General features: G+C 48.0%; 2 protein-coding genes across 3 annotated transcripts in view; both read left to right on the top strand.

Annotated features, from left to right (window-relative positions):
• The window catches only part of ULK1 (unc-51 like autophagy activating kinase 1), a 120,471-nt gene that overhangs the window by 32,332 nt on the left and 62,135 nt on the right, over nt 1–26,004 (top strand). The window contains exons 1-4 of one of the 2 annotated variants that reach the window (XM_080985085.1): nt 5,647–5,665; nt 12,732–12,905; nt 13,620–13,693; nt 20,686–20,787. In XM_080985085.1, the coding sequence (XP_080841211.1) occupies nt 12,734–12,905; nt 13,620–13,693; nt 20,686–20,787 (348 nt within the window). In that variant the 5' untranslated portion in view covers nt 5,647–5,665; nt 12,732–12,733. Of the gene's footprint in view, nt 1–5,646; nt 5,666–12,731; nt 12,906–13,619; nt 13,694–20,685; nt 20,788–26,004 lie in introns of those variants that run through there. The other variant, XM_080985084.1, reaches the window with a different exon arrangement.
• The window catches only part of MMP17 (matrix metallopeptidase 17), a 288,088-nt gene that overhangs the window by 234,094 nt on the left and 27,990 nt on the right, over nt 1–26,004 (top strand). The gene's annotated exons all lie outside the window — the stretch shown is intronic.

Below are 26,004 nucleotides of genomic sequence, written 5' to 3'. Positions count from 1 at the left end.
CTGATATAACCTTTACTCAGAGGGCTGGTGGCCTCTTCCTTGTTGGAAGTCTTCAAGAGGAGTGCAGGCAGCCAAATGTCGGGGCTACTCTGCATTTCCTGTGCAGCAACTTAGGAAGCTACCTTCTACTGGTCAGCCCGAGACCTTCTACATGCAAAGCAGGTGCTCTCCTGCTGAGAAACAGCGCTTCCCAACCCCACCTGCATGGAGAACCTTCATGCGTAGGAAGCCGCCTTGTACCAAGTCAGACCACGGGCTCATCTAACTCAGTATGGTCCTCATGATGACAGGTTTCCAGTCCTACCTGGAGATGCTAGGGAGAGAACCGGGGACCTTCTGCTTTCAAAGCAGTTGTCCCACCACTGAGCCGCAGCCCTTTCTCCTCCATTTTGTGGGGAGTTGCACTAGCTCGTCTGCAAGGCTCCCTCCAACTGTGATACCAGGGAGATAGTTCCTATAAAACGCCTCCAAAAACTAGCTGTCCCAGTTACCCCAGACTAGAAATGGGCCTATCTCCTGCTGTTCTCCTTCATCCCAGTCTTCCTTTAGCAGTAAAAGTTTAAAAACACATGCTAACTCCAGATCTGCAAATGTCTGTGATGTCTTCCAAATGGAGACAGCCTTCTATATTTCTGGATTTTAAAGTAGCCACTCTTCTGAATGCACAGTGAATTTAGAATGTATTTCCCTTCACTTCTTCCTCCTGCGGCTAAACACTCTTCATTTTTAAAAGCCTTTAGTCTCACGTGCTAACTTAAAAGATTAAAGCTGTCTCTCCATGTTTAATCATCTCTCAGAATGTTTTTTTCGGCCATGTTTAAACAAAACAATGTTAATCAAGGCTGTCATCCTCCTTTTTGTTAATTTGGTGCTAAGTTGGTTCATGAGCAAGGGGAAAAAAGATGAATTCTCCTGTCCCAGCCCCATTGATCATGGCCGCTTAAACCTCTTTCATGTTGAGCTGCTGGAATGGAAAGATTAAAAAAACTGAATTCTTATTTCCCCTCCGGAGCTAGAGTTGTAATGTTTTATGAATGATGAGTTCAGATCATTTATTTGGCTTTTAGCAGTCGGAATGCGGAGGAGTCTTGACGGCAGAACTGTGCATACCACGTGGCTTTTAAAAATATAGATAAAATTATTACTTTTAAGATCGGGCCATTATGCTCCAAAATGTCTCAGCTGTGGCAAAAAAACCAACAACAAATGGAACAACACCTGTCAGACAGGGCCTTCTATATAGATCTGCACAAACCATAAGAATATTAGTCTCAGATGCCTTGCAATCTGGCATGCCCCCACTGCAAATACAGGGTCTCTCTGGTGGTGGTGCCCAAACTTTGGAATGCTTTCCCTATGGACATCAGTCAGGCAAGTTTCCAAAGCTCAGGTTAAGTAGAGGAAGCCTCTTTAGCTAGGGACTGAATTGTGTCTACGATTTCAAATATCAGAATGGGATTACACGAGTCCCAGGCAAGATTACACGAGTCCCAGGCAAGAGGTCCTGCAAAGTGAATTAACCATTGACAGCCTTCTTCTCCACAAATTTGCCTATTCCTCTTTTAAAGTGAGTAGATCTGGTTGGTTGGGCGCCTACTACATTGAGTCCATGCCAGGGGTCAGCAAACTTTTTCAGCAGGGGGCTGGTCGACTGTCCTCAGACCTTGTGGGAGGCCGGACTATATACCGTATTTTTCGTTCTATAGGACGCACCGGCCCATAGGACGCACCTCGGTTTTTTTTGGGGGGGGAATGAATAAAAAAAATTATTCCCCCCCCGCCGCGGCTGCCGCCCCAAGCCTTGCGTGCTTCGGGCGACAGGCTGCAGCCCCAAGCCTTGCGCGCTCGGCGGGACCTCCTGCCGGGCGCGCAAGGCTTGCAGACACTCGCCCGAAGGACGGGGAGCCCTCCGGAGGGCTCCCCGTGCTTCGGGCGACAAGCTGCAGCCCCAAGCCTTGCGCGCTCGGCGGGACCTCCTGCCGGGCGCGCAAGGCTTGCAGACACTCGCCCGAAGCACGGGGAGCCCTCCGGAGGGCTCCCCGTGCTTCGGGCGACAGGCTGCTGCCCCAAGCCTCGCGCGCTTGGCGGGACCTCCTGCCGGGCGCGCAAGGCTTGCAGACACTCGCCCGAAGCACGGGGAGCCCTCCGGAGGGCTCCCCGTGCTTCGGGCGACAGGCTGCTGCCCCAAGCCTCGCGCGCTCGGCGGGACCTCCTGCCGGGCGCGCAAGGCTTGCGGACACTCGCCGGGGCTGCAGGCTGCTGCCTGCAAGCCTTGTGAGCCCGCGGGAACTCCCACCGGGCTTGCAAGGCTTGCGGATAGCTTCCTGAAGCCTGGAGAGCGAGAGGGGTCGGTGCGCACCGATGCCTCTTGCTCTCCAGGCTTCAGCGAAAGCCTGCATTCGCTCCATAGGACGCACACACATTTCCCCTTCATTTTTGGAGAGGAAAAAGTGCATCCTATGGAGCGAAAAATACGGTATATATATTTTAAAAAATGAACGAATTCCTATGGCCCACAAATAACCCAGAGATGCATTTTAAATAAAAGCACACATTCTACTCATGTAAAAACACCAGGCAGACCCCATAAATAACCCAGAGATGCATTTTAAATAAAAGCACACATTCTACTCATGTAAAAACACGCTGATTCCTGGACTGTCCGCAGGCCGGATTTAGAAGGTGATTGGGCCACATCCAGCCCCCAGGCTTTAGTTTGCCTACCCATGGTCTATGCTCTTACCTCGAGCATGCATGCATCTAAACTCCTATATGTGAACCCTAAGGCACCTAGCAGTGCGCAACCTGCCTCTTCCCACACTGTAGCTGTTGCGTTATTGCTGCCCCCCCCCCCCAGTAAATGACAGCAACAGACAGAATTGAGCGTCCAGTGGGGGTGAAGGAAGGACCTTGGGTAACGATCCTTGCGGGTGAGAATAGGGGTCTTAATGTTCCCATTCCCATCTGTGAAAATGGGAGGGTGTGCTTAATCTTCAAGGTGATTATTTGCTGCCACTTGATGATGTAGTTATTTTGGTTCCCGTTTTACCTGGTTACTCTGGCATGCTACATCTAGCCCCAAATCTTTGTACCGAGAATGCCCAGGTACAGTGACCTGGATAAATTATGTACATTTGCTTACATTATTCAGCTTTTGCTTGTCAATAGGGGGAGGGGGGGAAATACCTCCCTTTGAAGGTTGGAATTCTTATTTTGGCTCTCTCTCTGGGTTCTGAAATCTCCACCTTTAGAATTCTCTTTCAAGTTTATCCTTACACCAACAGGACTAGAAACTTCCTTTAAATTTAAAAAGAAAAGATGGGGGAGTGGGAAGCTGTGGTTTTTCAAAAGACAGTTGTTCAGCCCAGTACCATATTTTATGTGTTTTATTCATGGACATAGTCACAGGGACACCATTCTGCAAGATTTTTGAAAAATGTCACTGATAGAGGCATTTTGACAATTTTTTTTTTTAAGTGGTTCCTAATTTGCTTACTGTTTTGTAATGCTCTTTTGTCTGCCCCCTCACTTTCTCCATTAGTTGGTAGCTAATCTCTGGTCTTAATGGAGTTATGTTTCCTAGAGCAGGAGCCAGGCAATCTGAATAATTGGTTCTGTTCTTGGAAAACTTTTTCTTCTTCTTAACAACAGAGACCTTTTAAAGATTAGCTACGCTTCTTCGCTTCTTTGGTGTGGCATTTAAAATGACAGCTACTACCATCCAGATTGTGTTCCCTGAGGCTGAGTGTGATAGAACAAGGTACAAAGGACTGCATTCACAATACCAATGTAGGGGCTGGGATGACACCTCTTTGAACCTTTTTAGAAAGTTAGCATATGAGAATGGTAAAATATGCAGGAATGATAGATAAGTAAATTGAACCATGGAAGGAAAAGAAGGGAAGTCAAAGGATATATGGCATTGTGCAAAATGTTCATTTTGAAATGTAGAATTTGAAAATGTAATTAAAATTACAATAAAAAGTTATAATAGCAATAATAATAATTTATTATGTATACGCCGCCCATCTAGCTGTGTTTGCCCAACCACTCTGGGCTGCTCCCAACAGAATATTAAAAACACAATAAAACATCAAACATTAAAAACTTGCCTAAAAAGGGCTGCTTTGGAGCATATGAGGAAGTGGGGGGGGAGTTATTTTTGTGGAAGAATAGTACCAGTAAGTCTGAAATTGTACAATTCCATACCCTCCAACATTTCTCTGCTGAAAATAGGGACGTCCTAGGGTAAAGTGGTGGGACGCGGGTGGCGCTGTGGGTTAAACCACAGAGCCTAGGGCTTGCTGATCAGAAGGTCGGCAGTTCGAATCCCTGTGATGGGGTGAGCTCCCGTTTCTTGGTCCCTGCTCTTGCCAACCTAGCAGTTCAAAAGCATGAAGTGCAAGTAGATAAATAGGTACCACTCTGAAGGGAAGGTAAACAGCGTTTCCATGCGCTTCTCTGGTTCGCCAGAAGTGGCTTAGTCATGCTGGCCACGTGACCCGGAAGCTGTACGCCGGCTCCCTCGGCCAGTAAAGCAAGATGAGCACCACAACCCCAGAGTCGTCTGCGACTGGACCTAATGGTCAGGGGTCCCTTTACCTTTACCTTAAGGTAAAGTGGCACATTCCAGGATAAAATCAGAAACCGGGGCGGCTTCGGTAAATCTGGGATTGTCCCTGGACAATAGGGACACTTGAAGGGTCTGCAATTTCAACACCTCAATCTGTAAAAAAGATAGATCAGCTGGGAATGTTAAGAACATTACATACTTGTGTATAAGAAACAGAACAAATACTCCTTGATGTTATTAGAAGGCAGGAAGAATAGGAATGAGCTGGAAAGCTGTGAGCCACACTGAAGCTTCCTTCCAGTTTCCCAAATTTGCCAATAGCTCTGCCACATAGAATCCTTCATCTTCATTTCCCAGCTTTCTCTCCATAATGTTTGCTCTCTACCTGTTTTGAAGCTTTTTCTGAATCAATGAGGACTAGAAACGTGTTTTGTTTTGTTTTACAATGACACCAACACAGTGCAGTGAGGACCAGATTTTGAGCAAGCATGCTGCAAAACAACTGCAAATGTGGGACGGCATTTCCGCAGTGTATGTAACCTTGGTGCTCAGCGACCGTTTTGCCTCTGGATTTATTGGGCAGGGAGAATACAGGAGGAGCAAGTTGAGCTAAGAAAGCTTGATTGTAATTTTCTCTCAAGATCAAATTGATTATTTTGAACTGCTTTCACAGGGCCCCTAAAAGATGTGGGGCCCATTGTCCGATGCCTACTCTGCCTATTTGGTAATCCGGCATTGAGCCGGCATTGAGGCCCTCCGTCCTCAAAATGGCAGCAATTCGGCGCTTGTAACTTTGCCCCGATTCCTAGATTCCACACCTGTTCTGGACTCCCTTTACTCCTCAACTGCAAGGCAGTGGCAGGTTTTGAATTGCGCTGCCCCCCCCCCCCAGCCCAGGCACCTGTGTGTTTACTCCCTGGCCCAAATGTTGAGGATGAGCTCAGCTTGTCCCTCCACGTGGCGGAAGAGGAGAAGGGCTTGCTTCTTGCCAAAACGTTGTCACGGCATTAGTCAGCATGCCTTGGAATTGAATGTGCACATTGGCAAGCCCTTGCAAGAAGCACCCAGGGTTGGCATTGGCCCTGTGAACAGGTGAAGGGGTCGGCGATGTGCTGCTGACTAAGCTTGGTTTTGGATGGCCTCTGTCCGCTCCCCTTCCTCCTCCCATGTTTAAAACCCATATATCAATGTGTGTGTGTGTGTGTGTGTGTGTGTAAAATTCTGAATCCCAAGCTGTGGTAAATTTCCTCAGCGAAAGGGCCTAGTCCTGTGTGTTTTACCCATTGGGATGTGTGTTTGTGTGTGTGATGGGCAGTCCAAAAGCAGAACCGAAGTCCATCTGCAGCTCCCAGCAAGTGGTATTGAGAGGAGTTCTGCCTCCAGCAAGATGTAGTAGCCAAAATGGCAGGTCGCCATGATGAACCCAGTGGCCCTCCATATGTTGTTGGACTTCGACTCCCATCAGCCCCTGCCAGCTTGCCTGGTAGTCAGGGATGATGGGTATTGCAGTCCAGAAACATTGGTGCCTGTGTGTGTGCATGCGCTGACCCACTCAGTCCTGTTCTGGATTATTGTATTGTGGTTACTGTATTTTACGTCACTTTGAGGTCTTCGCCCCCAAAAGGCAGCCCTAAGGAATATGTTACAACAGGAGTCAGCAACCTTTTTCAGCCATGGGGCCATCCACCATCCTTCAGACCATGTGATGGGGCGGACTATATTTTTTGGGGGGAAAGAACGAATTCCTATGCATAGCTGTCAACTTTTCCCTTTCTAAAAGGGAAATTCCCTTATTCCAAATAGGATTCCTCGCAAGAAAAGAGAAAAGTTGACAGCTATGTATCCTATGCCCCACAAATAACCCACAGTTGTGTTTTAAATAATAGCACACATTCTACTCATGTAAAAACACGCTGATTCCTGGACCGTCCGTGGGCCACATTGAGAAGGTGATTAGGCCGGATCCGGCCCCCCGGGCCTTAGGATGCCTACACCTGCGTTAAAGCAAAGAAAACTAAATCCTCTTAGGAGTCCTAGAGAACCGAGTTATTAGGCAGCAGACAGGCCATTAGGCTGAGTAAGGTGTCTCCCTCGGGGATCACATCTTGAATGATGTGAAAATAAGGCAAATCGTTGGTTACCGTATTTTTTGCACCATAACACTCACTTTTTTCCTCCTAGAAAGTAAGGGGAAATGTCTGTGTTATGTAGTGTAGTTTCACCCTGGGCCAACAGGGGGATACTGTATATAGTTTTCACTCAGGTCTGTAGATAGTTTTCACTCAGGTCCGCGCCAGTTATTTTAGGCGGGAACTCTGGGCTGTTGTGGTTACAATGTTGACAGCCGGCTGCCTATAAATACAGGCCGGCTGAGCTGTTCGCAGTCAGTTCTATTCCAGCTTACCATAATAAAGAGCTACTTGAAGAAATCGCTGTGCCGGCTGCTATGTCAACCCACGACTTAACACTGGCGACGAAGGTGGGATGGATGGACATCAGAGCACAGCCAGATGCGGCCAGCCTCTGAACTAAGCTGAATCACTGAGCTGAATCACAGAGCGAAATCACTGAGCGAAATCACTGGGCAGAACCAATTCAGAGCTGACTGTTCTGGCTAGAGCACTGTGTTCCATCCATCGCCCTTCACGCCGGCATCGGAATCATGGCTTCACTTGTGCCTCTACCGCCGTTTGCGCCAGCCTCTGAATCATGGGACTCCTACCTCGCTCGGTTCGACTGCTACCTCCAAGCCAACGAGCTGACAGCAGTATCAAAGGATCGGAAGCGGGGCCTATTCCTCAGCCTCTGTGGGCCTGAGGTGTTTGAGACGGCCCGAGCGTTGGTTGCGCCTGAAGCAGTCCAGGCAACACCATGGGACACGATCCAAGAGAAGCTCCGCAACCACTACGCACCAAAGCCGTCCAAGATTGCTGCCCGCCATGCGTTCTACCACCGGAACCAGGTAGAGGGGGAGTCAATCAACAACTACACCACCGCCCTGCGACAGGCTGCAATGCACTGTGAGTTCCGAGACTTAGACGATGCCCTGATGGATCGAATCGTCTGCGGGGTCCGGGACATCCATCTGCAACGGCGCCTCCTAGCCAAGCCAGACCTCACGCTACAGAAAGCCATTGAGGAAGCTGTGGCCTCAGAAGCTGCTGAACGCTCCGCCCAGGAGATCCGCAAGTCCAGCAGCCCGCGTCTTGCTAGGGAGCCATTTCCGGTGCATCATGAAGAGGACAGCAGTGAGGAGGCATCCTCCAGTGAAGACGATGACGTGCACCAGACAAAGCGGGAGCGCAGGAAGTTCCAACAGAAGTCCAAGGGCCAACCGGAATGTGCTGGCTGCGGAGGCAACCATTCCCGTGCCAAGTGTCGATTCAGAGACGCCATCTGTAGGAAGTGTTCCAGAAGGGGCCACATCGCTAAGGTCTGCCGATCGGCTCCGTCTGACACCCCCCCTTCATCGACTCGCAAGTCCAAGTCTTCACTCCAGTCTGCCAAGGAAAGTTGTTTCGCTCTCACCAACTGCCGCTGCCCGTCTGGAACCACGATTGGCCAAACCGACTCGCCTACGCGACGCAAGCTGAACGTCACGGTGCTCATTGAAGGAGCTCCATGTGACATGGAGATCGACACCGGGTCTGCCCTGTCCATCGTGTCATGGAGCACCATCAAAAGACTGGTACCCAGAGTGTCCAAAAGGCAACTTGACTCTCACCGCGTACACCTGAGAGACTACCAGGGAAACGACATTCCCGTGGTAGGCGTTGGCCGGTTCCGGATCGCCTTCAAGGATTTTTCGGGCCTGCTCCGGTTGGTGGTGGTCGAAGGTCAGCGGCCAAGCCTCCTAGGGCTAGACTGGTTTGATGCCCTCGGCCTGGAAGTCACCGGCATCAACTGCATCTCTAACGCAGAGACTGAGGGTCTGGTCAAAGACTTTGCCGAGGTTTTTGACGGCACCTTGGGCCAATATACAGGTACGCCCATCTCCTTTAGCCTTGATCCACAAGTCGCCCCCATCAAGCTAAAGCCACGCCGGGTTCCCTTTGCTCTCAAGGCTAAGGTGGACGAACAACTGGACAAACTGATCGCCCAAGGAGTTTTGGAGCCGGTTGACCACGCAAAGTGGGAAACCCCCATCGTCACGCCTGTCAAGCCAGATGGGTCGGTGAGAATCTGCGCTGACTACAAGTGCACGATCAACAAGGCACTTCAGCAGCACGCTTATCCGGTTCCTGTTGTCCAACACCTGCTGCATTCCCTGGGTGAGGGTAAGGTCTTCGCTAAGCTGGACCTTGCCCAAGCCTATCAACAACTGCCAGTCGATGATGCCACTGCTGAAGCCCAGACGATCGTCACCCACCGGGGGGCATTCCGTTGCCGCCGGTTGCAGTTCGGGGTGAGTGTGGCTCCTGGCATCTTCCAAAGCCTTATGGAGCGTCTCCTGCAAGGGCTTCCGGGCGTGGTACCATATTTTGATGACGTCTTGGTGTCTGCAGACTCACACCAGCAGCTGTTCGAGCGCCTCCGTGCCGTGCTGACCAGGTTCCAGGAGGCCGGGCTCAAGGTAAAGAGGGAGAAGTGCCAGATCGCCGTTCCACAGGTAGAGTTCCTGGGCTATCTTATCGATGCCTCCGGTCTTCATCCAACCACATCCAAGATCCGCGCTATCCAGCAGGCCCCCACCCCAAAGAACAAAACGGAGTTGCAGGCATTCCTGGGGCTGCTGAACTTTTATAACATGTTCCTGCCCCACAAAGCCACAGTGGCTGAGCCTCTTCACCGACTCCTTAGCACTAAGACGCCTTGGGCCTGGGGTCATCGGGAGACGGCGGCCTTCAACGCGGTCAAGGCTCTCCTTTCTTCAGACAGTGTGCTGGTACAGTACAGTGAATCCAGGCCGCTGGTCCTTGCCTGCGACGCCTCACCTTTTGGCATCGGTGCTGTCCTTAGTCACCGTTTTCCAGATGGAAGAGAAGCACCGCTCGCCTACTTTTCCAGGACTCTATCTCCGACGGAACGGAATTACAGCCAGCTCGACAAGGAGGCGTTGGCACTTGTGGCTGGAGTGAAGAGGTTCCATGAATACCTCTATGGCAGGACTTTTGACCTCATCACTGACCACAAGCCACTCCTGGGCCTCCTCGCCGGTGATCGTCCAACTCCACCGGTCCTCTCACCACGCATGCTGCGCTGGACTGTTTTCCTGGCTGCCTACCACTACCGGCTCATCCATCGCCCGGGGAAATCGATGGGCCATGCCGACGCCCTCAGCCGTTGCCCTCTTCCAGCATTTGTGGAAGACCCGGCTCCAGCTTCATCGCTCCTTCTGATTGAGGATCTTCCGGCAGCGCCTGTATCGGCTGCCACTGTGGCCTCCGCATCTGCCCAGGATCGCACCATCAGCCGGGTGCTCAACTGGGTGTGGAGGGGGTGGCCACAAGGGCCTTTTGCATCGGAGTTCCAGCCCTTCGCAACCAGACAACAGGAACTCTCAGCTCATCGCGGCTGTCTGCTGTGGGGAGACCGCGTCGTGATTCCCCAGGGACTCCGTCAGCGCGTCCTGGAGGCTCTGCACGTTGGCCACCCGGGAATTGTCAAAATGAAGGCGTTGGCTCGGTGTTACGTCTGGTGGCCTAATATGGACGATGCCATCACTGCCTGGGTGTCCGCCTGTCAAGCGTGCCAGGAGTCGAGGCCTGCACCACCGGCAGCTAAGGGACACACCTGGGAGACGCCAAAGACACCCTGGTCGAGGGTGCACATCGATCTGGCTGGCCCCTTTCACGGCCGGACCTTTATGGTAGTGGTGGACGCCTATTCCAAATGGCTGGAGGTCGCCCTGATGCCCTCCACCACTACCGAAGCTGTCATCCGGGTGCTGCGAGGCCTGTTTGCAACGCATGGGTGTCCTGATGTCCTTGTCTCTGACAACGGACCGCAGTTCACGTCAGGCACGTTTGAGCGGTATCTTTTGGGACTGGGCATCCGCCATGCCCTAACGGCACCCTTTCATCCATCCAGCAACGGGCAAGCGGAAAGAATGGTGCGCTCGACAAAAGAGGCACTGGCGCGCCTGGACCGGGGAGACTGGCATGAGCGGGTCGCCGAATACTTGTTCGTGCAACACATCACCCCTCATGCGGCCACAGGGAGGAGTCCTGCTGAATTGCTTATGGGCCGCCGCCTCAGGTCACCGCTCGACCGGCTACACCCAGACTTTGCCGTGGCTGAACCCCCAGGCTGTGCCAACGCACCACGGTCATTTGTCCCAGGAAACCAGGTCTTTGCCCGGAACTATGTGGGGGACATCCCTTGGGTGCCAGCCACAGTAGTGGGAGTCACTGGACCTCGCTCGTACCAGGTGGCACTCGAAGACGGACGCTTGTGGCGACGGCACATAGACCAGCTTAGACGCAGGGTTGGGGACTTGGACACTACCGAGGTGCCCCCAACTGCGCTTGCGGCTCCAGAAGAGACACGTACAGATGGCGAGGCTCCACCTACACCTCCCTCGCAAACTGCCAGCGTGGAGCCGAACCAAGCCGTTTCAGAACAGACTCAGACCACTCCACTTGCGGAGGCTCCACCCACAGCAGCGGATCCAGGGGAGTTGGTTCCAACGCCACCTAGGGTCGCACCACAGCCTCAGCGAGAACTGTGTGGCCCTCCGGACTTGGCTACCAGTCCCCGGCGGTCTGGCAGAGTTTCCAAGCGCCCAACTTATTTAAAGGACTATGTTGTTGGACAGGTATCACTGTTGGTCTAAGTATGGGAAATGTAACCGATATGCTTTTGTGCCTAATTGAACCATTACGCGTAGTGCTGTATATAAGGAAACCATTACGATTGTAACTAACGCCTTATCTCGGTGGGGAGGGGTGTTATGTAGTGTAGTTTCACCCTGGGCCAACAGGGGGATACTGTATATAGTTTTCACTCAGGTCTGTAGATAGTTTTCACTCAGGTCCGCGCCAGTTATTTTAGGCGGGAACTCTGGGCTGTTGTGGTTACAATGTTGACAGCCGGCTGCCTATAAATACAGGCCGGCTGAGCTGTTCGCAGTCAGTTCTATTCCAGCTTACCATAATAAAGAGCTACTTGAAGAAATCGCTGTGCCGGCTGCTATGTCAACCCACGACTTAACAGTCTGTGTGTGTTATCGAGGGAATGCCTACGGGTGGCATGCCTACGGATTTCCCTCCTCTAAAAACTACGTGCGTGTTATGGTCGGGTGCGTGTTATAGAGCGAAAAATACGGTAATTTGACTTTTACTGAGTGCAAGAGGGAACGTTGTCTACCCTCCGCCTGAGGGGATGGCGAGAGGGTGACCTGTGTCCGAGGAAGTGGCTAATTCCCCCCATGATGCATTGTTTGTGTGTGAGCCTGATCTCGCTCAGCTGCTCTGAGGTAAACGCAGCAAAAGCATGGCGTGTACACACACGCACACACCTTTTTAATAACTCTTGAGGTATTTTCTAACGCGTCATGTCTCGTAACTCGTGCCCGGTTCCCTGAGGGCTTTGGGAAACGGGGCTCTGCTCACTTCTGTCACTTGACCTGAACTTGCGGCTCACAGGTTAGGACTGACCGAATTATAACAGATTCCTAGTTGATTCGTCAACTGCATTTAAGACAGTTACAAAAATAATAATGTAAATGTTCATTATGGAGCCGAGGTGGCAGGAGTGTTGGATGGTGACTAGGAGACCCGGGTCCAAATCTTTACTCAGTCATGAAGCATGGGCTAATCTCCACCTCACAGCCTTAAGTCTACTTTGCAGGGTTGTTGTAAGAATAAAATGCAGGGATAGAAGTGTTCACTCTCCTGAACTCTGAGCCTTTTCTGGGGGTGGGGGGCCGTTCCTTGATAATATGGAAACCTCTGTGTTTTTATTGCTGCGGCTGTTTGGGAGGGGGCTGTGATATTATGCTGCAATGGCTTTTGTAAATTGCATTGACTTTGGGAGAAGCAACAATTTTAAATAAATTGTACCAGGCCTATCCCTATTGGCCCTTGCACCTCGTATGTCTTCCTTGCAGCGCTAGATATTTATGGGTGATATTCGCTCCTTATCATAGATGGTTATCAGTTATTATAATAGCTGGTTTTGCAGCTATTAATCTCCCCCCACCTTTCCCCCTCTCTAGGTATGAGGACCCTCAGCGAAGATACGATCAGACTCTTTCTGCAGCAAATTGCTGGCGCCATGAAGGTGCTACACAGCAAAGGGATAATCCACCGGGATCTGAAACCTCAAAACATCCTCCTTTCTTTTGTGGGGGGCAAAAAATCAAACCCCAATAACATTCGCATTAAGATTGGTAAGCCCCTGGAGCTGTCCATTGATTTCTTAAAAAAAATTAAAAATGTTTGCTGGTAATGTTACAGATAGGTAGCCGTGTTGGTCTGCCATAGTCAAAATAAAAAAAATCCTTCCAGTAGCACCTTTAAGACCAACTAAGTTAGTTCTTGGTATGAGCTTTCGTGTGCAAGCACTGTGTATCTGAAGAAGTGTGCTTGCACACGAAAGCTCATACCAAGAACTAACTTAGTTGGTCTTAAAGGTGCTACTGGAAGGATTTTTTTTATGCTGGTAATGTGTAACAGATATTGTAGTTGAAACTGGTTTTCCAAATATTACAAGTGGAATTCCAAACCAGGCCAAGTAATTAGCTTTAAAAAAAAGGGGGGGGGGGAAAGTCATGCATTTTTATTTATTTTTGTCCGCTTCACTCAGTGGATTGTTATATTGCAGTTCTGTGTGAATTTACACAGAAGTATTCAGCTTACTCTATAGTAAGTGTGTTTGACAGCTGAGTGCAACTATTTCCTCTGTTAAAATATATTCTGTGTTTTGGGGCGATACAAAAACTGTTGTCTGCAATCAACGACGATTGTTTTGGCACATGCAAGTGCGCCTTTGTCGTCACCAAGTGGTGGTCACTCACGTACGTGTACTGTGTTTGTGAGCTGTCATTTATCTTAACCTTGCTCTTTTTTCCTTTCTTTTTGGCTTGTTTTGGTTCTGCGTGTAGCTGATTTTGGATTTGCACGATACCTGCAGAGCAATATGATGGCTGCGACTCTCTGTGGCTCCCCCATGTACATGGTAAGTCCATTCTGGTTATCATTTTGCCCGCAGTAGGGACTATTATTTATCACTGCAGAACATGGGAAGTTAAAAACAACCATCCGTTAATGAAGCTTATTGAACATGAATGTAAGGCTCTGTTCCAATTGTGTCTCCTCTCACTTCCTGCTGTATGATGTTCCCTGCCATCAGTCCTGTTTTGTATCTCTGCTGCCATGTGCCTTTAAATGCCTGATTAAAACAAATCAAGCCTGCATTTTCCTGTCAAACCACCACAGTGGTGATGAGCGGGGCAAAGAACAGTTCTTGTATTACAGCTCCCTGTTAAAGGTGTGGTGTCTCTCTGTTACTTTGCTTCTGGCAATCTCCCATTTTGTGGGATCGCGAGGAGGTAGAACATAGGGTCTGACCACTTGGCCATCTGCCGCACTGTTGTGTAGGTGGCAATGGTTCTCTAGAGTTTCAGACAAGAATCTTCCCTATCTCTCTCCCAGGGATTGAACCCAGGACTCCCCTCCCCAGTCTTGCCTGTGCTTTGTACCATAGAACTTAATGGAAGCCACTGAGAATCTAACCTGTGCTGCTCTGCGTTGCCCTGTTCCACCCTGTGATTCTTTGCCCTCATTGAGTGTGATGAACTATGCATGTGTGAGCGATTGATATTTACTGTAAGAATTCTGCACCCTCTGGGCTGCTCCCATTCAAAAGTGGGTCGTGTTGGTGAGGGGCCTTTGCACACTCCTTTGGCCCCCAGCCAATGTTCAACTGAACTGATAGCTGGCTCTGGGCCTGTGGGCTGTGCCAGTTGAGTGTGGATTGATGTATTGATTTTAGAATCCTGATTGTAAACGATGTATCTCCCCCATAACTTATTATGCAAAGGGATGCTGTTCGGGGTCATAAACCAATCTTCATTGTCGCTGCTGCTTTGTGTGAACACAGGTGGTTTTCTGTTGCTCTGGCCTATTGTGTTTTCTGCTGTTGTGCAGGCAAAAAGCCATAGAGTAGTCTCATTCAGAGGTTAGCTTAGCCAGGGCTCAGCTCCAGGGCCTGGGCCTCCATGATAAAGCTTGGCTGTGAAATTATCAGTTGGGCAACACTTGTATTTATTTACTTAGACCTGCCTCTCTTTTGTTGTGGAACTCAAGGTGACATGAACCAATTTGGGGGGGGGGGCGTCTCCCACCTAGGCACGAGATGCAGGCCTGTTTAGCTTCAGCAATATTACAGTCTAGTGTGCCTTCAGACAGTGCTTTGTATTTGTGAAAGGGTTTTTCTGCCTGCTTTTAGGGTTTATATGCAGCAGCAGAAATTAACTTCAGTTAAATGAATCCTTGCTTGGAGCACACCTTTAATTGAAAGGTATAAAATAAGTATAAAATATATACTTGGTATAAAATAAGAAAGCTTATGTTAAAGGAAGTATATTCTTGATAGGAAAGCATTCTGTAGTCCTAGCTAACAAAGAAGCCATGCTTGCCTCTTAGTACTCAGGAAAAGGACAGGAGTGATTGAAATTTGCAGGCACAACATCCCCTCCAGAGTGGAGAAAGCCTACCACTTTACGGGCAAATAGGTTCAGGGGCTTTTCTGCTGGGCCCCATTTGAAGTTGATTTGGTGTGAGACGATCTGAAAGGGAATCACTTTCTGACTAAAAGCATTCCTTCTGATTCACTCATGAAGGAGCTCCCCCTCTCTACTCTGGATCATGCCATGTTTTCAGCTGGAGACGGAAGTTTTGATTTTTGTAAAACTGCCCCCTCTCCTTTGGGACTCAGCTGGATTCTTTGCAAAAAATATATAAAAAACAGCAGTCTAGGAGAACAGGCAATGAAGTCTGAGTTTGAAAGCAATCACAAGAAGTCAGTCTCCTTGCTCTCTTTACTTTCCATTTGATGGTAGTGTTTTGCTATGAGACAGAAATACAGCATCCATTTGGTAATGCCTCCAGTTCTATCTCCTGTCATTAATATATAATCCGGTTCCACAGTAATAGTGCTGCATCTTCTAATGGAAAGAAGAGGAAAGAGAGAGACTTGTCTGGTTTGAACAGGATGAATTTGCGGGGTGGGGTGGGGTGGAATCTTTCCTCATTGCCATGAGATTGGCTACCAAGCTTATGTTGGAAAAGACAGTTTGTGTATGGATGTTGGGCACTTGATTCCCAGCTGAAGAGTCTGCCTTAGGACCTTTACATGTTAAGTAACAGCAAGCCTGGTCTACTTCTGAAAGTGCACTTGACAGTCCCAGCTTTCCAGTTACTGTGACATGGTTCACAAGTTCTTGTGTTTCAGTTGGCAGTGAAGTGATGAATTGCATGTATGAATAGCCTACTTCAGGTGTCATGGACTTAACATGACTTGGTTTGTTTGGACAATGCCTTGGTCTTGAGTGCTTCCGCCTTCCATTCTCCGATCTCCCTCTTTTTTCTTTTCCTGGCTCACAAGAGCTACAGTTGATTTCTCTGTGTATATGAATCAAGCAAACCAAACAGTGGTTTCAAATTCTGACTTGGTTTGCAGTGCTCATGGTTTGTGTGAATCGGACATAACAACAAGCCGTGGTTACGGTGGACCTGGAAGTGAGGCTGGGTATTGTTCTTACCTAAAATCTTCCATTTTCCCTTATGGGGTATCCAAGAGCCCATATAGAGTCCTTACGTAGGTTCCCTATTGGTAGGAGAAAATAACAGAGGCCAACCAGAGAATATTGAGAAACAAAGCAGCTAGTAAGCCTGATCTTTATTGATCTGTTGCAACAGGGTGCTCCCCTCACATGCAGGAATGGAGAAGGAACCCAGAACAATGGCGCACAAGGCCTTATACAGACATTTTAAATCCCTGGCCCTGGAGCTCAAGACCACCCCTCCATACACCATACATCACAGAAGGGGTGTAACCCAAGACCACCACCCCACACCTACATCACAGAAAAGGTGGTCTAAAACAGAAATCTGAGCGACAGGTTACCTGTTTAATGGTCACTTGATTGGATTGCCTGCTTACTTGACTGGGGAGCCTGGCCAGTCTTTTGTAATGATAAATACTTAGTTCCTGGGCCATGTCACAGGCTCACACCCTATTCAAACACAGACATACCCTTAAGACAGGATTTTGTGAAAGAAAAGACAATGGGGAGGCTTTTCCATTTTTCTTTGACCTTGCAGAGAAAATATTTGGTCAGTTTGGGAATCAAAAATGGTTTCAGGTCAAAAATGGTTTCAGGTGCTGATCTATGTACGTGCTTGGTTGGTACACTTATGAACATTTAACATATATCTAAGACCTCAAAATTCCTATCACAGTATCGGAGCATGCGAGGGGAGGATGAGCGTAAGTGACTTCAAGGAATGGCCCGAATGACTCAAACCATGGCTTGGTCATGACATCCGAACCTGGCCCTGCTTTTTCATAAATCCAATTTGCACATCAAGCTGCAAATCACCAGGTGTACATTAATAAAATTACAAACACACTGAGCATCATATGTGTGCATGATGTGTGTGTAAATCCAGCCTCTGTGTACGATGAACACATTCTCAAAACTTCAAGTTTGTCCTCATGTGTAACTGCTAAAGACATGTTAAGAAAATGCTTACTTTACACACACACACACACACACACACACACACCCGCCCCCACATATCCATGCCTAGCTTGCTACCCTGTGGTGTGATCTTTAGCTCAGCCCTGGGGAGAGATGAATTCTTGTTCCATTATGCACTGCCTCAGAAAGGGAGAGGTTCCTTGAGGTCTGTTGCTGCTGCTGCTTCTGCCAAGGCCTCATTTTCAAAGGATAGCCTTTGATGGCATCTAATTCTTCTCTCTGGCCTCTTTGTTGTTATGACTAGGTTGCCTGCAGAGTGTTTGCTAAGATTGCAAAGATCAGCAGGGGGAGGAAGTCCTGGCGAAGGACCAGGCTTAGGGGATGCAGCCAATGGCTTGTTTGTATGAGGTTAGCAAACATGCAATAGCAGCTTGGTGCACAACCCAAATAAAGAATAACGGGAATCGAGTCATGGCGACTCTTTACGTGTGTGCTTTAGTTTCATGTGGCGGTTGAAAAGAAAACAGTTCACAATCTTCCCACGCAATTCTTGTCCCTCTGTTCCAGCTAATAAGAGACCATGGCTCAGTGGTGCAACTCCTGTTTCTTGTGCAAAAGATCCCAGGTTCACTTCCTACCATCTCCCAAGTTTTTGCTTGCTTGCTTTTATAGGATCAGGTAGTAGATGATGGGAGAGACTTCCTGTCTTAAACCCTAGAGAGATGCTGCCAGCATGAGCAGACAATACTGGACTACTTTAGGTGGTGTCGGCTGGGCTAGACCAGTTTGTTGTGTTTAATGCCTTCCCGCCCCCCCCCCTGCAAAAATCAAATCAAATCTGGTTTTCAGATTAGCCTTTCCCACAGCAGTGTTCTGCCAAGGAACTTCTAATAAGGCAAATAAAAACCCGGCACACCTGCACACAGGAGATACCTGCAGGTAACCTGGCAAATGAGCAGTTGCCTTTGACGTCTAATTCACCGAGGGCATTGGATAGACCTGTCATCATGGCTCTCAGTGTGAATCAAGACCTAATCGCAGCATACATGGTAAAAGGCTGCCATGTTAGAATGGACTGTTCCACTTTGCATTGCAGGTGGAGGCAGCAAACTCCCAAGTCTCTTCTTTAAGGCATTTAAACATCTCAATCTTCTTCCAAGGAACTCCGAGCATGGCTTTGAAGATAAATTGGCACTATGAGGGATGCAAGGCTAAGGGAGGGAGAGAGGGAGAGAATGGCTGAAGGGCTCCTGGCTGATGACCAAACTAGATGTGCTGTGTAAAACAAAGGGTTACATAGGCTCCAACATCATACACATTTCATCTAATGCTAAAAACTTTTTATTTCTGCAGGCTTTCCCAGAAGGAAAGTGTTGGCATGCAGGCAATATCTGATTGCTTTTAGGAAAACTGTTTCTGTCCATTTTATTGTGTTGCAGGCTACTGAGCTTGCTATTGTTTTCCTATGGCCCTCCTGGTGTTTCTGGGCCTTAGTTCCCATTTGCCTTGATTGTTGGCCAATGAGGGTTGAAGTCCTATGCAGATGTGCCCACAGGTTCGCCACCCTAGATTAGTGTCAATTGCACAAATGTTGGAAATGGAAGCACTGGCTTATGGTGGGAATGAAATGGTGGACTTCTTGGAGCTCCTTGGGACAAGGGTGGAATAAAAGTGTAAGAAATACAGCGGCACCTCCGGTTGCGAACAGGATCCATTCTGGAGGTCCGGCCGCATCCCAAGGAATTCGCAACCGGAGGACCGCTTCTGCACATGCGTGCGGGGTGAAACCTGGAAAAATACTTCCGGGTTTGCCGCGTTCACATCCTGAAGCTTATGTATCCAGAGGGATACATCCAGACTCTATAAGGAAGGATACCACCCACCCACCCACACTTAGAAAAAAACCCACTGCAGCTTTTGTTCCACTCTTTCTCACAGCCAAATTTGCTTGGATCTTGTTTGAAGTGGGGAATATGCATGGGAGGAATTGCAAAGAGATTATTCAGGGGGAGGTGGGGAGTTCTGTAATAAATATTGGGCCCCATCCCCCCCCCCCCCCGTTACTCTGTGTGATCAGGACAAGTCTAGGTTTATGCAGACTGGTCTGTTTGCCCTCATCTGGTGCAGCCCTAAAGCAGGGAGCTGACTGTGGGTTTTTCACTGCCAAGGCCTAGGGGTGGTTGCCAGACTTTGGGGAGCTTTCTCCGCCATCCCTGGAAGCTGTCCTCACACTCTCCTTTGTAGTAGGCCATATTCTTGGGAAGCTTGTTGTAGATTGTCATTCAGGTTGTGAAGTCTGGTGTTACCTGTCCTGGCTTGACTCTCTTGTTCACCTGGGTGGCAGGTGGTAAAAGATGCTGCTGTTTTCCAAACATGTGTGCACATTGGTTTTAGTTTTTTAGGGGAGAAGTTTGCTTAGTGTGGTGACTTATGTGTGTGTGCAATAGAACAGGGGTTAGCAACCTTTTTCAGCCGTGGGCCGGTCCACTGTCTCTCAGACCATGTGGTGGGCCGGATTATATTTTGTAGGGAAAAAATGAATGAATTCCTATGCCCCACTAATAACCCAGAGGTGCGTTTTAAATAAAAGCACACATTCTACTCATGTAAAAACACGCTGATTCCCGGACCATTCGCAGGCTGGACTGGGAAGGCCTTAGGTTTCCTACCCCTGCAATAGAACATGAGTTAGCCCATGTGATGACCTCCAAATGTTGTTAGACTACAACTGCCATCAGCCCCAGCTAGCATAGTCCAATGGCCAGGGATGATGGGAGTTGTAGTCCAGTATCATCTGGAAAGCACTGTGTTGGCTACCCTTGTAATACAGAATGCAGATACATAATGGATGCAAGTACATATGACGAGTGAAAATAGGCTTTATTTCACCCAGGTCAAAGACCCAATTTGGCACCCACATTTGCGTACACACATACAGAGGCTGGGAGCATCAATAACGCCCCTTTGGAGGCTTCACCCAGGACAAAAACCCTGATTAGCATCCCCAGGCCCCCCCCCCCCCCCGCTATGGCTCTGTATATGCAAATGTGTATTATATATTTTCACAAACAGAAACATGCATGCATGAGAAGGGCATGGACCTCCCCCCCCCCCATCTCCAGCAGGTCAGGAGATAAGGTGTTAGTTTCTTTATCTCATTAAAGCAAAATCACGCCTGAATTAACCTGATTAGAGTTATGAAATAACCTTCTCCATGCCTGTATAACTACATCGTTCTGAGCTGGGAACAAAATCTCTAATCTCTTTTGTGGAATCTTGGCGTGTGTGTGTGTGTGTGTGTGTGTGTGTGTATGCTTATGCATGCTGTTTGGAAAGGGAGACTCCAAAGGGACTCACTTTCTTTCACAGTTACCAAGAAAAAGGTTTTAAAAATAAAATAAAATAAATCAGAAGCTGAGGCATTAAAACAAAATGTAATGTTCCCTTTCTTCTCCTATTGCAGGCCCCAGAAGTCATTATGTCCCAACACTATGACGCCAAAGCTGACCTGTGGAGTATTGGCACCATCATTTACCAGTGTCTGACTGGAAAAGCCCCCTTCCAGGTGAGTTACCTTTGTGGTTTAGTTTCATGGCTGCTCATTAGGCCTTCTGGATTGCTCACCTGCCTCTCCTCAGAGGTTGTTTTCGTTGAAAAAAAGAATTCCAGCCTCCAACTTGAGCATCATCCATGTCACATGGGGAGAAACTTTGGGTTTGGCCTTCTGAAGGACACAAGCCGTCTGTTACAAATGCCACAAGTCTCGGTGGATGGTAGCACTGTTTTTCTTCCTTCATTTCATTTACTCTGTTTATTGAATCTGTATGTCGCCCTTCATCCAAAGATCCCAGGGCGATTCTTCCCTTGCTGTACTTGGAGAAAAATGAAACCAAGTGTGAGGAGATTGGGGTCAAGTAGCTGCGATTAGTGCCTCTTTCCCAGTTTGCAACTGTCTGGGCAGGCCATTGGCCTGAGGGGAAGCTTCTTTGGGGATTAGCAACTGTATGGGGTAGAGCAGGGGTCAGCAAGGTTTACCTCGCCTGAGCTGGTTCACTCCCACGGAGATCGCTTCGTGGGCCGGATCGATTTCTGGCATCTGCGCAGACACGATTTCCAGCACCGCGGAAGTGAGTCTTTACTCCGCACTATGCTGGTTTAGCTCAGCACATGGGGACTCGCCGAGCGGGCAGCTTGGTTCGGAGGCAGCTTGTGGGCTGTTTAAACGACCCCCGTGGGCTGCTTGTGGCCCATGGGCTGCAGGTTGCCGACCCCTGGGGTAGACTATAGAACTTCCTGCCCAGGTAGGAGGCACCATCCGCTGTGCAAGGACTGAAACAGGACACTTTCTTTCTCCCACTCTTGACTTTTAATGCCATCCTCCTCTGCACCGTTTTGGGAGAAAAGGTTTTAGAAAGCCTTTTCCCATTTAAAATACGTTCACATCTCCTCTGGATAATGCAGCTTTCCAGAGTGGCTTGCATCAGAATATAAAAATACGAAATGAAAACGAGCAAACCCTAAAATCAATACCAGCTCCTCCTCCACTCTCTGAGCCCAACCGCTTTCCCCTCAGATGTAGCAGCAGTGGAATGAATCAGTAGGTAAGAAAAGTAGAGGGGGAAACCCCACATGCTGCCACAGTTAAAGCCTGTCTCTGGTAGCCACCCACCTGTTTCTGAAGACAGGCCTTTTGATGTCCTCAGCAGGTTCTTACAGGAGAAGGCAAGCCTTCCGATAACCTTGCCTTGGGCATTGGAGCTTTTGTAGGTCAACACCAACACTGCCCAGAAACAAACCAGAAGTACTGAGTAATATCTCTTAAGTAGTTTAGTAATCTGTTCAATACAGAGGGCCAGCCCAACCATTATGCAAAATGAGGCAGCTGCCTTAGGCAGTTGATTTTGGATGATCATTGCTTGAATTTATTTTTACTGCCAGGAAGTGGGAGAGGCACTTGTGAATCTTCTGCCTCAGTTGCCAAAATAACTTGACTGGCTTTGACCCTTGTGTCTGTGTCTGTGTGTTCATGTGCCATTGGCTTTTCTGTCTCTGCAGCAAAAGGTTTTGGGCTGTTCCACCAAGGTCGGCCTAACAATCTGTCCACTGTGTTCTGGATGTTTTTGAAAGGCAATGCTTGATTTTGCAATCAGATTATGCTCAGCTTTATGCTTGCATTCTGTAGCTGACTTTACCAGCTACCTCTTATCACTGCGTGAGGGATAGTTAACCAGGAAGTGTTACCCATTCTGCTCTGAGAGACTTAAGAATCGGTGTAGAGCGAATTTGGATCTTTGGATTCTTGACGATTGAGGAGCATGGGTACCCCCCACAAAAAAAATTCTTAATTTGGAAAACATTTGGACTTCATGATGTGTATTGATATAATTTGGACTAATTGGTATGATATGTTTAATTTGGCAAATGGAAACTTAATAAAAATTATTGGGGGGGGGGGGAAAGAATGGGTGTAGAGAATAATCAAGGGTGTGCAAGTATTCTTTTGAGCACGGCAAGTTCAACCTCAGGGAGAATTGCTGTACTGCCGAACATGGAGAAGAGCAGGAAATCTGCCTGATGGTGTCCTAAGCACTTGGAAAGAGGATCAAAACTACCTGATGTGTTTTGTGAGACTCTGTGCAAGAGGGATGAGCCATCTTTCCCCCTGCCTTCTAGTACCCCAGCTGAGGAGGGCAGGGGCTTCTTGCTCCCCATCGCTTCAAGCTTTGAGCATGGTGTAACATTGAGCACATCCTTTGCCCCTTTGTCTGCAGGCTGTGTGTGTGGCAAGCATACATTTTGGCTGGATCCCAAGGCCAGCTAAGATTTGTGGACCTCCCAAAGTTTCGGCTTCAGCAAGCAAGCGAGTGATACCAGCTGCCAGTATGATTGCCATAGACAGAAAGGACCTGGCTAGGAAGGATAAAACTGATTTGGCAAGCTTTCTAGAAAATCTAGCGTGGCGGCAACCACGTTATAACATTCAGTACTTTTTAAAAAGCTGCTTCCTCTCTTAGATGATTTCCCCCCAATGCTCCTTTTTTTGTGGTGGGCAAAGCTCAAATAGTGATCACAAACAAGACTTAACTTTTCTAGTCTCCTTGTCTGTGTGTTCCTAACCCCAGGTTTTACAAAGATGCTTGGGGTGTACATATTTAAATGTGCTGCCTCCTACCATTCCTGGCTCCACCCTGCCCCGGGATTGCTCTTTATATCTTGATCGTGAGAGAGGTCATCTGGAGCAGGAGGGAGAGGAGGAAGTGGGATTTTGTGTGGTTTTTCTTCAATTGTTTTTGTTAATTAAGTAGTAAAATGAGTTGCAAGGGCCCCCTGGAGCATTCTAAAGATAACAGGAGATCTTCAAAGGTCTTCCTAAGCAAATATTCTTTTTAAAAACATAATAAAGTAGTGCAGTCAAGTTTTTGCAGATCTTGAAGATGTTTTGACTTGCACAACAGCAGTTCTCTTCCAGCCTTGAGAAACTAGAATTGGAGTTTTCATGTGGGCGTGATTTTTAATAATAACTGAGAGGTGTCTGGGACTTTCGGGTCTGATACAATAATTAATTTGGGAGAACCAGATTAATTAGGCCCATGCTAAGTGGTGATGCAACTTCCAGCCAGACCACTTTTTGAGGTCTTTCCTTTCCTAGATCAGTGACTTCCCTTCTCTCCTTTCTAAGGCAAGATTTACACCTAGAGACTTCCTGGTTCGTACTCTTAATCCCACTTGCTACACCAGCTCAGTATGTTTAAGTAATGGCGACTGGTGCCGATTGGGACGGAAAGCAGGGGGGACCAACCGTAGTTGAGGCCTGACCCAACTAACTCCAGCTTTGGCCTCATCCTTCTCCCTGCCGAGTTCTACAAGGACAATGCTGAAACAGCAGGAGGAAACAGATAAGCAGTCCTGCCCCCTTGTACTGCTTCTAAGAAAAAGGGCATGCAGGTGGGGGCTGACTGAGGGTAGAATGAGGTTGATAGGTGAGTGGCCCCCACAGCCTCCACTGTGCACCATCCTTGGTGAGCTCTTGGAACAGCTCCGTGTGAATATAACACACGATGGTTCTTGTTATCAGAGGTCATTTTTTCTACTGTTAAGCTGCTTTATGTTTATGCATCGCTGCATTGGTCCATCGCTGGAATTCCTTTCTGCCCAGGGCATTTGGAGTAGGTGTAGGCCCGTGGGTTGATAATCCTTCAATCTGTGTCAACACAGTTGGTGTCTGGAGTTGTGCTGATCAGACAAAACAGAAAACAGAAAGGGTGCAGAGTTGGGCCAAGTTCTGGAAGAGAACTGCTGTCTGTGCAAAGAAGCAGTGACAGTGGGTAATAATAATGCAAAGCTGATAGGTTTGCATGCTTCCGAACGTCCTCAGTTTGCGTCTTCATATGGTTATATTTTATTACTTACTTTTATGCAAACATGCATACACAAAAACATTCTTTTTTAAAAAAACAAGCAGACCCCAAAATGGACACTGAAAAGCACAAAACACTCATTATACTGAGAAGGGCACATCCGGATTCCTCATCTTGATTTATCATTCCGGAATAATTTATTTATCATTCCAGAATAATAATACATTGAGAATCTGTCTTGGCTAACAAAAAAAGAAGGGGGGGGGGTAAATATTATGGGCATAAACTTCAGTTGTTTCCTTTATAAAGGTATTTTGTATATTTTGCCTTTCCTGAGCTTTTATATAATGCTTGAGCTTTGTCATGTAGAACGATCCCCGTCTGTTTCTTCTGTCCAGATCTTACCCAGAACCTTGTCCATTTTTGGCAATCTCTCATCGCTTAATTAGCCATTCTTGATTATAGGAGTAATTGTTCTGACCCCACAGTGGAAAGCAGTGATCTTGGCAGCTAATAAAAGGGTTTGAAACAAGTTAATCCAGCAGCCCGTTGAAAATGGTTGTCTAAAATGTTCAGCAAAGGTGGCCAGTTGATCACGGGAGCAAAGCAAAAAATACAGATTGAGAGACTGTGTCCCTTCAATTAATAGGTGTTGGGGGACAAATAGATGGCGGCAGTGGGGTGGGGGTTTACTAAAGCTTCTTGGAAACACTGCTTATCCCACAGGTCACCAGCCCAGCACCACGTTATTCCTGGACCGGTGCCTCAGACTCTTGATCTGTCATTTTGACAAAAGTCTCTAGCTCTCCTAGAAAGAAAGTTATGGAAGAAAATGTGCATTTACTTTCTAAGTAATTTCTGTGAAATGAGAGTGGTGTTGGCGCCTTGTATATTTTTCCTGGTGCTGAGGAATGCTTCCTGTTATGACAACAGCGTGTATGTGTGTGTGATATCTCAGTAGCCAGGACCAGCTGGATATAGCTGATTTTCCATGTTAAGCCTAAGGTTGTCAGGAGTGGCTATCCCTCTAATTTTTAAATTATGCCATGCTCCCCCCTGGTAGCCATTTTGTGACTGGCACCCCCAGCTCACTATCAGAATTCAAAATGTGCCCACTAGTCCAAAATGGTTGGTGACTCCTGGCTTAGCCAAGATTTCCTTGAATGGGAAGCTGCAGTAGATGTACTTTAAGACTTCAAGCGGGCAGGGCTTTCCTTAAGTTCTCAAGGGAGAACCTGCAAAAATCCCTTTTTGAAACTCCCCCCTCCCAGTCTTAAGGATCAATAGGGAAATGTATTTGTATCTTGTTACATCCAGCACCCTCTGTAACAAGATATAGATTCCTTGCTCTCAAATGGTCCTCCTTGCATTTGAGCTGGCACAAGGCTTCCTGGTGCCTTGCAGTGATGTCTGGCAGGTGCAAT

Source organism: Podarcis pityusensis (genome assembly GCF_964106645.2).
Source record: "Podarcis pityusensis genome assembly, chromosome: 16".
Lineage (NCBI taxonomy): Eukaryota > Metazoa > Chordata > Lepidosauria > Squamata > Lacertidae > Podarcis > Podarcis pityusensis.
Note: the sequence above shows the minus strand (reverse complement) of the source record. Positions and strands in the feature narration are given on the sequence as shown.